This window comes from Psammomys obesus, unplaced genomic scaffold (genome assembly GCF_907164565.1).
Source record: "Psammomys obesus unplaced genomic scaffold, mPsaObe1.curated_primary_1811, whole genome shotgun sequence".
In the NCBI taxonomy this organism is placed as follows: domain Eukaryota; kingdom Metazoa; phylum Chordata; class Mammalia; order Rodentia; family Muridae; genus Psammomys; species Psammomys obesus.
Window position 1 is genome coordinate 37,392,151 of NW_026596040.1, and position 13,497 is coordinate 37,405,647.

A 13,497-nucleotide genomic window follows, 5' to 3' on the forward strand; every position below is an offset into this window, starting at 1 on the left:
TTATTATTACTGTAATTATTCCTTTTTTTTTTTTTTTTGAGGTAGGGTCTCTCTGTATTTCTGGCTGTCCTAGAACTATCTAAGTAGACCAGAATGGCCTTGAACTCACAGAGATCCTCCAGCCTCTGTGTCTGGAGTACTGGGATTAAAGATGTGTGCCATCATGTCTAGCCTTTTTATTCTTCTTAATACTGTGCATTTGTTTCCTTTTCTGTTTTAGGGTTTGACTTTATTTTTTATTAGTTAATGTTTTGTGTTTTTTTTTGTTTGATTGATTTTGTTTTGCTTTATCCTTTAATTCTTCACCCTTTATGATTGCTTTTGATTCTGTTTGATTCTTGAACTTTTTTCTATAATTATGGATAAACATTTAGAGAGATGTGCAAAGCTGTGAGTTATATAGATTTTGAAATCCAGTATGTTTTTTAAGGATTCATTTTTACTTTATGAGTGTTTTGTTTGAATGTTTCTCTATGTACCATGTGTCTGTGGAGGCTAGAAGGTCTCAAATCCCCTGGAACTGGAGTTACAAGTGCTTATGAGCTACCCTGTGGCTGTTGGGAACCAAACCTGAGTTTTCTGCAAGAGCAGAATGGACTCATAACCATTGAGCCATCTTTCCAGCCCCTATAGTATATTCTTTATTACTTCTTTTAATAGATGACATTTAATTACGGTTTTTGTTGGCCTGAGATGAGTTAAAATATTTTATTGTAAGCAAGAGAGCTACTTAAAATCCCTCAAGTAAAAGTAGGCTTAATTATAGGGAATGATTTTATAAGGATTGGGACTTTCCATGACCTCTCTAACAGACAGTGGTTAGGAATTAGATCTTTATGATTTGCCATGCAGACTATCTTAGGAAGTTTTTTTTTTTTTTTCGCTATGTTAATTTAGTTAAATTTGTCTTCTTTCCTATTTATAAATATAGATGTAGGTTACTTTCATGCTAGTAACTAAAATAGGTAGCATTAAATAATACAGTTTATCAAGTTTTCCTGGCAGTTAGGAAAATAGCCTAACAGGACCTGTTATACATTATGGCAGATGGGGGTGGGAATCAGTAAAACTTGTATTAATTTCTCACCAACTACAATTTACCTAAATTTTAGACTTTGTTGTTGTTGTCGACGTTTCCATCACATTCTTAATTAAGAGTTGAAAAGCAGTTTCTAAAAAACATTGATTTGGTGAGTACATGTAACTAGAATATTTTCCTACTTAATGAGATATTTTTCTAATGTAGTGGGTCTACGTTGCCTTCATATATATACACCATAGCTTTAAAGGTTTTTTTTTTTTTTTTTTTTGTTTTTTTTTTTTTTTTAATAATTTGTGTTTAACTCAGTTTGATAAATAAGCTTGGGTTATATCCCTAGTTTTAACTTTATAATTCATTGTGAGTTTTGTTGTTGTGGTTTGTTTGTTTGAGACAGGGTATCTCTATTTAGCCCTAGAACTCACTTCACTATGTAGACCAGGCTGACCTTGAAATCACAGAGATCCACTTGCCTCTACATTTTTTTTTTAAGCTATTAGTGATTGAAATTAGGTCTTGCTATTGAGATACTCCTTGCTCTGTGCATCCTTAAAAAAAAAAAAAAGTCATACCAGTGTGTTTTTTTGTTTTGTTTTGTTTTGTTTTGTTTTTTCTGTATAGACCTTCCTCTCTAGAGAAGTTAGAGGCTAAAGACATACTGAAAGCCAGACTTTAGTGACTTAAGTACTGAGCCGTCTCTAAGAACGCAGGGTACATGGACTGGAGGGTCCAGGGGTTAGGAGCACTTGGTGCTCTTCCAGAGATTCTGAGTTCATTTCCCCGTCATGGTGGCTCATAACCATCTATAATGAGATCAGGTGCCCTCTTCTGGTATGCAGGCAGAATACTGTATACATAGTAAATTAAAACAAAACAGTAAATAAATAAAAGAGAAAGAGAACCCAAGGTACTAAGTCTTGGTAACAGGGACAGGGCTTGGCAGCTCATCGGTATATGAATTTTGGGTCCCAAGTTTTTTACTGGCTCTCCTTGACCTTTCCACCATTATCTTTGCACGATTTTCAGTGTAAAGACTATCTTGTACAATTCAGAATCCTGTGATTCTTCATTCTTATTTCTAAGCCCATATCTCTATCTTTTTATTTTGTATACAGTCTGTCTCCATACTCCCTGTCTTTTCTCCTGGGAATAAAACCTTCAGTTTCACAAGAAAGGAATCCTGGCTGCTTTGTGCCTAACTGATGAGATAGTAGGGAAACCCCAACTTCCAGTGAGAGGCGGCTCTCCTGAGAGTAGGTTCTGGAGGGGTGGCTCCACATTTCTTCTTTCTTTTGGCAGATGATTCATGGTGTGGCATAGGTAAATCTCACCTATGTGGTTTACCTTTTGTGTTCAGAATTTACTGAAAATCACTCAGCAGCTCGACCTAAAAGGCGACAAGGGGTTTACAGTACTGACTAGATCTTACGGACTAAATAGATGAGATATGTAGAGCAGGAGTTGCTTCTTATGCTTGTTTAACACTCAAGCACAAATCAGTAAGAGTCCTATGAGGGTGGTCTTAATTTTTAAGAATTGTGAGTTCTCTGCTTCTTACTTGTAGAGGTCTTGTTCTCATTTGAAAACTAAGCTGAAGTTTTTAATCATTTTTGAAATTTGGCAGTTAAATAGGATATATGTGATGTTTAGTCTTAATATTTTTAAGCCTTTTTGAAAATTATTTTGTCTGTTTAATGTTTGAGTTGGGGTTAAAAAATGCGTTGGCTTTGGATACTAGTTAAAGCTGGATTTTCTAGATTTACTAAGCAGCACTAGAAGTTACACTAATGTGACATAAAAATTCAGCTCATTTGTTTCATTAGTGACAATTTTGTAACAATTGCTGTGTTTTGTATTAGTAGGTCATAGTTTTGAAAAAAGAAAAGTTTTATTAGTTAAAGAATTCATAGTGAAGAAGCAAATAGGGATTTATATTAGAACATAATAAGAACCAAGACTAGATTTCCAAAATGAAAAGGAAAAAAAATATTTAACATCATAACTCAAATGGAAGTTTCAAGAGATGACAGTTTTCTGAATATTATGTTCTACATGGTGTGGTCTATGTAAATATTGCTTACTTTCAGGAAAAAGTCCAATTTTACAGTATATTTTAAGTAGGCTTTTTTTAATATGCTTGACGAAGACTTGTCTTTTTTTTCTTCCCCCTTTTAGAATATGGTTTCTAGTTTTAGGGTTTCTGAATTACAAGTGTTACTGGGCTTTGCTGGACGGAATAAAAGTGGGCGCAAGCATGACCTCCTGATGAGGGCGTTGCATCTATTGAAGAGTGGCTGCAGCCCTGCGGTTCAGATTAAAATTCGAGAATTATATAGACGCCGATACCCACGGACACTTGAAGGACTTTCTGATCTATCCACAATCAAATCATCGGTTTTCAGTTTGGATGGTAGTTCATCACCAGTAGAACCTGATTTGGCTGTGGCTGGAATCCACTCGTTGCCTTCTACTTCAATCACACCTCATTCACCGTCATCTCCTGTTGGTTCTGTGCTGCTTCAAGACACTAAACCCACATTTGAGATGCAGCAACCATCTCCTCCCATTCCTCCTGTCCATCCTGACGTGCAGTTAAAGAACTTGCCCTTCTATGACGTCCTTGATGTTCTCATCAAGCCCACAAGTTTAGGTAAGTGTTAAGAAAAATTACTTTTTAATTAAAGAAAAAAAATTTTAAAGAAGCCAGTAAAACAGCCTTCAACTATTGATTAGTGATTTGCTATTAATACCTTAACATTGATAGCCATGGTTGGCAAAGATGGCTCAGAGGGTAAAGACGCTTGCTGCTGAACCTGATAGTCTGAGCTCAGTCCCTACGATCTATGTGTTGAGAGAGGAGAACCTGTTCTGGAGCAGATTTTCTGCTCCTGCACACTTGTACCACAGCATGCATGCCACCACAGATAAATACATGTAAAAAATACTTTTAAGAAACTGATAGCCAGACGTGGTATACAGTAATTCAAGAGATCTGTGGACTTAGGAAGGTTCTCATAGGGACGCCAGCATGGTGTAAAAAGCCAATACAAAACTTAAAACTGTTTTGTTTTTTGGAGTATTATTGTATAGCTCAGGCTAGACTGGAATGTTATCTTACTGCTTCAGACTCCCAAGAGCGGAGATTATAGCTGTATGTGTTCTAGCATCTGCCTAACTTTTTCCTTTCAAATTTGTGTGCCTTTTATTTCATTTTTTTCACCTTCTTAATTCCTATGTGGCAACTACCTTCCATAGTCTTTGTATGTCTTAAGGACTCAGGATTGTTTTTGTGTGAACTAGAAGTAACCTTAGGCCTTAATGTCTGTGTCATGTTTTGATAGTGTTGCAGAGCCTTAGCTTCTCTAATGTAGTTTTAAGCTACTTTCCTAACAAACCCTTGGGGCTTGAGAGATGATGCAGTGGGTACTAGTAAGCGCTGCTCTTCAGAGGACCCAGCTTCCAGTACCCACATGAGTGTGCTCATAGCTGCCCTGTGCTGAAACTCCGGGTCCAGGTGATCTGTATACCTTTATCCACACACAAGCACATACACACAATTGAACAGATAAATCTTAACAATAAACCTCTTACACATAATTTTTTTTCTAGTGGCAAAGAATGTTTGATAAAGTTTACAAATTTTTATTATATTTTTATTCTTTTGTGCATATGTGAGTAGTATAGTCTATATTGGTGATTCAGGATGATGCTGTCAGACATGTTAATGAGATTAGGATAGTCTGATTGTTTACAGGCCAGGAAGGCTACTTGCTATCTTTTACTCTTTGTTTCATTTATGTTTTAGCAGTTTAAATTTTGCAAAAAAAAGTAAGAAATTGTCTCATTGAAATTTTTCTCCTTATTCAATGCTATTAAAAACAGATCTGTGGGAGAAAACAAGTAACAGGACAGGAGCCTACCGCAGAGGGCCTCTGAAAGACTACCTAGCAGTGTATCAAAGCAGATACCAAGACGGATAACCAAACCTTCAGCAGAGTTCAGGGCATCATATGAAAGAAGGGGGAGTTAGTATGATGTGGAGAGGGTAGGAGCTCCACAAGGACCAAATATATCTGGGCACAGGAGTCTTATATGAGACTGTTTATCCAACCAAGGACCATGTATGGATATAACCTAGAACCTCTGCTTGGATGTAGCCCGTGGTAGCTCAGTAACCAAGTGGGTTACCCTAGTTAGGGGAACAGGGACTATTTCTGACATGAACTCAATGGTAGGTTCTTTGACCTCCCCACCCCCCAAGAGAGGAACAGCCATGCTAGGCCACAGAGGAGGACTTTGCAGCCAGTCCTGAAGATACCTGATAAAACAGGGTCAGATGAAAGGGAGGAGTCCTATCAGTGGACTTGGAAAGGGTCAGGGAGGAGATACGGGAAGGAGGGTAGGATTGGGAGGGAATGAAGGAGGGGATCCAGCTGGGATACAGTTAATAAAATGTAGCTAATAATAAAAATTAAGAAAAAAAAACAGATCTGTGCAGACAGTGAGGTGGCTCAGTGAGTAAAATATGTTTGCCATGGAGCCTTGTTAACCTGCATAGACTGCTAGAACTCACTAGTAGAAGAGGACTGACTTGCTCACGTTGTTCTCTGACCATTGTGTATTTGTGTACATACAAATATATGTAGTAATAATAATGTCCAAGTATCATAAAAATTCCACATACTTCTGAAATTTTTATATGAAAGCTCACTTGTTAAAACTTTTCATTATGAAAATTAATATTGGAGGAGAAGTAGTATGTCCCAGTAGGTGAAAGACAGTTGTCACCAAACGTGAAGGCAAGAGTTTGTAATCTATGTGATGGATAGAGAGAACTGACTCTAGCAAGCTGTTATCTGACCTCTACAAGGGCTCTGTTGCATGTACACTGCCAAATAAATAAATAAATAAATAAATAAATAAATAAATAAATAAATAAATGAATAAAACACTCTTTATAACAGAAAGCTGGGTACAATGAGTGACACACGCCTATATTATTCCCAAATACCTGTTAGGTAAATGGAGGATGATCAAGAACCTGAAGTCATCCTTGGCTATAAAGTTTCCGGTCAACTGGCCTGCAGAAGACCCACTCAGAAGAAAAACCATTCCTGGCTGTGGTGGTGCATGCTTTTAATCTCAGCACTCAGAGAGGCAGGGTCAGGCAGATATCTGTGAATTAACGGCCAGCCTAGTTTACATATAGTGAGTTCATAGGGCAGCCAGGGCTACTCAAAGAAATCCAATCAGCCAAAATAATAACAGGAAGAAGAATTTAGGGTGTTTATTGCTTACTTGTTTTTCTTTATAATTGCATTTTCATCCTTGCTCTATTTATTTATTTATTTATTTATTTATTTATTTATCCATTATTTATTTATTTATTTATTTATTTATTTATTTGTTTATTTTGGTGACGCACAAGCAGGGTCTCACTGTATAGCCCTAGTACTCATAGAACTTGGTATGTAGACCAAACTGGCCTACAAATTTTCAGTGATCCACTGCCTATTCCTTCACAAGTGTTGGGATTCATGTATGTAACATTTTGTCTGGCTAATTTTTTTTAAAGCCCTTTCCAAGTTTCATTTTTTTGTTGTTGTTAAAATAATTTGTTTTTTTTTTTTGTTTGTTTGTTTTTAAAATAATTTATATTCTTTTTCCTCTTTTACCTTGGTTTTTGGTCATACCAATGCACAGCATTGTGACTCTTTATATTTCTTTCTTAAATGATTGTAAAATTGTGCTGGTAGTTTTGATCTTGAATACTGTTTATGTGTTAAAGGTTTAATGTACAACTTTGTTGTGCTTGAAAGGTTATGGAACTTAATGGTGAGATTTCATTGGGCAGTACACTCTTACTCTCCCTCCCTCTTCTCATCTGTCTCATTTGCTTCCCTCTTTTTGCTGTCCCTCCCTGACTGAGGTATGAACAGTTTGCTTTATTGTGTTTATTGTTTATTGTATTTATAAGGACTGTGATGTAACACTACAGACTCAAAGCAGTTAGGCCAGTCAGTCATGGTTTGAAACCTCAAATTCTGAACTTTTTTTTTTTTAAATTGATTCAAGAACTTACTATTGTGAGGGATATCTAGTTAGCATGCTTAGGTAAGCCTATGCGATGAGAGCACCTCTTAGGAATTGGTACAGAAGAGAAGTCTGTAAGCTAGAGTCCTTAGGACAGTGGTTACAGTTAAAGGGTTAAACATGCTTGACCACTTCTAAAGAGGGGCCCAAGAGAAAACAGTGAACCCTCACTCATTAATATTGGCAGTGTAGATGATGAGTTCTGGGGGAAGGAACCTCATAGTTTTCTCTCCTTATTGCTTGTTCAGAAATAGGGATTTTCTTTCTTTAAGTACTTGTAGCTTTTACTAATTTCAGCAAGGCTAAAGGAAAAGAGTTTTTTTTCAATAAACATTTAATAAAATAAACTTTTATGTTTGGCATTCCAAGTAACTTTCATTTGATTTGAAGAAATTGTACAAGAGATATTTTGTTATTTGGGTTTTTTTTTTTTTTTTTTTTTGGAAACAGGGTCTCTCTATGTAGCCCCTGTCTCTCCTAGAACTTGTTGTGTGGCCAGGTTGGTCTTGAACTCACAGCGATCCACCTGCTTATTCCACCCAGTGCTGGGATTAAAGGGTTGTGCACTGTGCCCAACTGGAGATACTTCATTTTGAAGAGCAGTTAAGAAAATCTGCAGTTTGCTCATAAATTGAGATTGTGATGCTAGAAAGGTACATAACCTGTTTTATGAACTAAAATAAACTGTTCATATGTTTTTCATTCTTCTTGCTTGTCACTGTTTTTTTATAAATGCTTCCTTAATTTTCTTTACATTTTTTTTTCCTGTTCTTCTCAGATTATAAACATCACAAACACAACAGGAAGGGAAGTTCTCTCAGGATCTTATTTCTGTTTCAGCCAGAGATATTTCAAAGTCAGCTAGCTTTCTATGTGTATTGTGCCATATATTTTTTTTTCCTATTCTCCATTTGAAAAGACTTGTAGTTGCAGGGCATTGTGTTGTCTTCTTGTTAGAGAGGGTTATTCTGTTTAAGATTGCTGTGAGTCCTGTGCTCTAGAGAGTCTCAGCAGGACAGACTTAGTGTTTTTCGCATGTCTTTAGATTATAGTTGTTTTGCTACCTTAGTACTTTATCAGTAGTCTGATGTACATTTTTACTTTTAGTCACTTAGAATATTTTAGTATGTGAAATGTCAGGCACTATTTCTACAGTTTCACATACATATCTGTGAATATATTTATTTACATTTCAGAATAACTGCAGATATTTATGAAAGATAAATAAATGCCTAGAGGAAAAGTTGGGCCCAAGAGCATGAATATGTAATATTTTGATATTCACTGAGGTTTGACAGTAGCCTCAATAGCTTTGCACCTATTTATATTCTCCAACAACATACAATTGTATTGTTTTCCCTGCATCCTCACCAAAACTGTATTACCGTTTTTTTAATCCTTGCTAATCTCAAAGATTATGACTAAGTGTTAGCTTCTTTTCATATCCTTAAGTCCTTCATATTAGGATAGTAATAATAGTAAGCTCCTGAGTATGATCAAACCAGTATAAAGTGATGTACTCATTAATGTTAAATCCATTAAAGTAGAATGTTTTAAAGTATTTGAATAAATTTGAACACATTTTAAGTAACTCAGGTAATAAGCGAGTATTAATTTGGAGGAAGCCATGTGGTCTAATTGTAGGGAAGCTAGAAGAAATATGAGATGCCTTTAGGGAGTATGTTAATATAGTTGAGTTATTAATAGGAAAAAGAAAAAAGCTGGGTAAGGTGTCCGTATCTATAACTTGGGAGGGTGAAGCAGAAGTATGGAGTCTTCAAAGTCAGCCGAAAGTATACAGCAAGACACTTGAGAGTGTGTGAAAAACCGGGGCTGGGTCCTGGCCTGGTAGCTCAGGGCTCAAGGGCTTCCCTAGCATGTATGAAGTCCTAAATTTGATCCCTAGAACTGAAAAGGGGCGAGGGAGTTGTGTGGTTATGGTGAAGAACTATAAATTGTGCTCAGATTTTACATTGGCCTAATTAATGGGGAATTCAATTAAGCTTTCTTACAGAAGCTTGAGGGAGCTTGAGATGTCAAAATTGTAATATGGGATTATTGGAATTTAAGCCAAGAAAGAGGAGAACTCTTATTAATCATATAAGTTTAAATTGTAGCCCATAATTTTAAGACCAAATAATGCAGAAACTGAATAGACTTTAGGAGCTTTGAGAATTTTAGGTTTGTTAGGAAAAGAGTGAAGACTATTGCTAATGAAGGACTGTGCAGAATGCAATTTAGGCCTGGCACATTCAGACATGGGACACTAAAGAAGAGGAATGTTGATGAAAGTGATGCTAAAGATGACTAATTCCTCCACACTTGTTCTCATGGGAGATTGGCAGAGTAGTAGTGCTGTTACTTCATCTGTAGATGGCAACAGGAGACATTGAATAGAATGATAATTGTAAGAATGGGTAGCAGTGACAGGGAAGAAGATTCTAGACACCAGAACTCAGTGTGGAAGACAAAGAACAATGAAGTCAAGAACCTACGATAATTCGACTGTGGTAACTATTTTTCTCTTTCATGATTCTGACTTAAACTCACTGTTTTTCAGATAAAAGAAATCTCAACTCTCTGACATCTTCAGTTGACTTTTGCAATGGTTGATTTTTAATATAATGATGACATCTACTATGTGTTAAGAACCAAATAATAAAAAATGGACTAGTTTGATAACACAAAATGGCCTTATTTTCTCCTGTTATAATTGTATGTAAATGTTAGCCTTTTGTACAATTTTATAGGTTTTATGAGCTTTAACATCCCCTTTTATTTTAACCAATATTTTGATTTTCCTCCAACTTTTCTCTTTACTGTCATTAAATGCACGTAACATAAAACTACAGAGTGTATTTTTCTGTGACTCATTGCCGTCCATCTGTTTCCTTTCATCTTGTAAAACTGAAACTCTGAGCCCTTAAAACTGTAAGTCCCCATTTCTTCTCCCCCAGCTTCTAGCAACCACAGTTCCCTACTTTCTGTTTCTGATAGACTATGATATTTACCTCATGTAAGTGAAGTCACATGGGTTTTTTTTGCTATTGGCCTATTCACAGTTAACATAATGTCCTCCATGATTGTTCTTGGCACAGTACATGTCAACTTTTTCCCTTCATAAAACTGAAAACAACTATGCGTAGTACTGCCTTTTTTCTTATCCATTTGTCTTTTTGTGGACGCCTAGTTGCTTTCACATTTTAGCCGTTGTGAATAATACTTCTATGAACATGTCTATAAATATATCAAAAGTAGAATTGTTGGAGCATATAGTAATTGAGATCATACAGTAATTGTTTTTAATTGTTAAGCAACTACCATACTGTTTTCCACAACAGCTGCACTATCTTACATTGCTATGACCAGTGTACAGAGATTTGCATGAGAATTTCTCCACATCCTTGCCAAAATGTTCTGGTTTGGAGGGGGAGTGCTTTATTTTGGATAGTAGCCAACCCAGAGGGGTAAAGTAATATTGAATTGGAGTTTTCATTTGGCTTTCTCTAATTATGAGGTATAGTCACTGCTTTTGTGATTATTAGCCATTATGTATATTGTTTGGAGAGAAGTCGTTACAAATCTTTGGTCCAGTTTTGAACTTGGTTACTTTTATTTTGCTGAATTTTAGGAGGACCTTCCCACCCCTGCTCCCTAGTCCCCATTTACTTTTCATTCAGAGATAAGATGTGATAAGGAATAAAAGAAAAGTATTCTTAGATGACAGTGCAGTGATTGATGGGGGATGGAAATCAGGCGCAGTCTTAGATGATGCAATCTAATAAATTAATTCACTCTGTTAACTTTATGAATTACCAGGTTGCCTAAACTGAGCCATAAATCTACCTAACAACTTCAAAAATTTTTTAAAATTTATTTTATGTATATAAGCGTCATCATATATCTTTGTACCACATGCATTTCTGTTCATGGTGGTCAGAAAAGGTTATTGGATTCTGTTGTAGAAAATAATAGTACTATGACTAGTCATGTTTATTATTAAAGCCTATTATTAGGCAGTTATTATTAAACTGCTACCATATTGATAAGACAGACCTGTTGTAGTTAAATAAGCCTTGTTTCACCTGTGGCTGGATAGATACTATCCCCTAATCTACCTTGTTACCTCTCAGCCCCATATCCTTTGCCATTGCTCTAACCATTGCTATCTGGGCTGCTTCCCATCCAATATTCCACAAATACTTGCACATGCTTTCCATGTGGACCACTTCATGCTGTGCCTCCTTCCTGCCCACGTGGTTCTTTACCTAGTCCATGGCAGCTCTGCTTCCTTCTTTTTCTCCCATACCTCTCCCCTTCCTATGATCCTTCACTTTAAAGCCCTTGCTTAGCCATGCCTACCTTACTTCTGCCCTGCCCAGGTATGTAGGCATTTATTCATCTAGTCAACTTTAAATTAGGTAGAGCAAGGTTTATACAACAAGGACAGGTGTATGTGAGAATGTGCTCATAAGAAACAGCAAGTAGATCTCAGGGAGCAAAAGAATTAGCAATCAAATACAAAGCACTCTGGGACCCAAATGTTGAAAATATAAATAGCTAATAATGTTTATTATTAAAACCTACAATTATTGTGGTGATATTGTCTAACCCACTATCATCCAAAAAAGACATAGACACCTGATAGATTTTAGATAGCCTTATTTCACCAGAGACTGGGCATATATTACCCCCTAATCTATTTTATTACTTCTCAGCCTCACATCCCAAGCCAATTGCTTTAATCATTTCTATCTGGGCTACTTCTGTCCAATATTCTACAAATACTTGCATATGTTGAGGAGCAAAGTAATTAGCAATCAAATACGAAACACCAGACCCCACTCTTAAGGATCCCCTGGAATTGGAGTTACAGATGGTTATAAGCCTACTGTGTAGGTGCTGCCAATTTAACCTGGGTCTTTTGAAAGAACAGGTAGTGCTTTTAATCATTGAGCCATCTCTCTAGCCCCTAATGAAACTAATCACTATCTCTTTACAAACTACTTCCAACCTGCATACAACTTGTAGATAGCAATCTTGACCACACCAGCCTACTACAAGGTGTCACCATATTATTTCCAGAGGATGGAAGGGATGGCTTAACAGACCTCTTACTTATTAATATTTAACAAGGTATGTTAAAGTGCTAACTTTTTACCTAAATATTTTCCTAAGCCAGAGTCATTATTTTCAAGTAGGTGACACTATACATGTATCAGACCTATAGCTTTTTTTTCCTTGAAATATTTCATTTATTTTACTTATTTATTTTGGGACAGGGTCTTACGATGTAGCTCTGGCTAACTTGGTAGTCACTATGTATTCTAGGCTGGCCTTGAACTCCAAGCAATCTGCCTGCTTCTGCTCTCTATGTGCTGGGATTGTACCAGCATGCCTGGCCCAGATTTTAATTTTGTTTGAGTGAATGTCAGTACCCTCAAAGTCAGGAGAGGTATTAGACCTTCTAGAGCTGGAGTTAAGCCACCTGATGTGGGTGTTAAAAAGTCTAACTTTGGTGCTCTGTAAGAACATCAAGCACCCTTAACTACTGAACCATCTTTCTAGGCCCTCATCTTTCTCTTTTTCTCTTTCTTCCCCTTTTCTTTCTTGCTTTCTTTTGCAAGGAATTAATGTAAACTATCAGAAGTAAAAATTTATATATTTTCTGTTTCAGAAGGCTTTTATGTATCTTACAGTCAGAAAAAGTTGAGAAAACTGTTCCCATATTGAGAAAGATTTAGAAGTTTTATGTCAATTTTATTTTTGTGTGTGTGTCACATTTTTTGCTATAATATTCTTTTTGGTATACTCTGTACTTGTATCAGATATTTTCAGATTTTATGGCTAGAGTGCTCACGGTTCCTTGGTTTGTGCTAGGGATTGGGTCTAGGGCTTTGTGCATACTTGGTAATCATTCTATAGTGCTGAGATATATAGCCCCAACCACTTTGGTCTCACTTGTGATCTCACAGTATTTGATAGTGAAGATGTCATGGATGACCTCAGCCATTAACAGAGGAAAGTAGAATCCATACAAGGAAAAAAGGATGAAAGAGCAAGTAGGAGATGAGGAAATGGACTTACTGTGTTTACTCTCTTTACCATGTAATGTAAAACTGCTTCATGTATAGATCTTTATCTTAAACGGCCCCCCTTCTCATTTTAGAGATAGTCTGAGAAAGTATGAATTAGCCTTATCTTTCTATGAAGCATAATTCTGCAGTAAAGTGCCCATGCTTTTTACTCAGGGAGTTAATATTTTTCTTGATTTGATCTGATTGACAAAGAGAGCCTTTAGACATTTAGCTATCTTGTTCATGATCTTGGATACAGGAATTACTTTTGCTTGCTTGTGGGGCTTT

At 36.4% G+C, this 13,497-nt stretch overlaps 1 protein-coding gene across 7 annotated transcripts in view; it reads left to right on the plus strand.

Annotated features, from left to right (window-relative positions):
• Pias2 (protein inhibitor of activated STAT 2) overlaps nt 1–13,497 on the plus strand; it is a 69,457-nt gene that overhangs the window by 11,483 nt on the left and 44,477 nt on the right. For 6 of the 7 annotated variants that reach the window (XR_008721841.1, XM_055622499.1, XM_055622496.1 and 3 more), the window contains one exon: nt 3,215–3,689. Coding sequence is in view for 6 of the 7 variants with exons in the window: in XM_055622496.1 (XP_055478471.1) it covers nt 3,215–3,689 (475 nt within the window). In the remaining variant the exon portion in view is untranslated. Of the gene's footprint in view, nt 1–1,171; nt 1,191–3,214; nt 3,690–13,497 lie in introns of those variants that run through there. The other variant, XM_055622501.1, reaches the window with a different exon arrangement.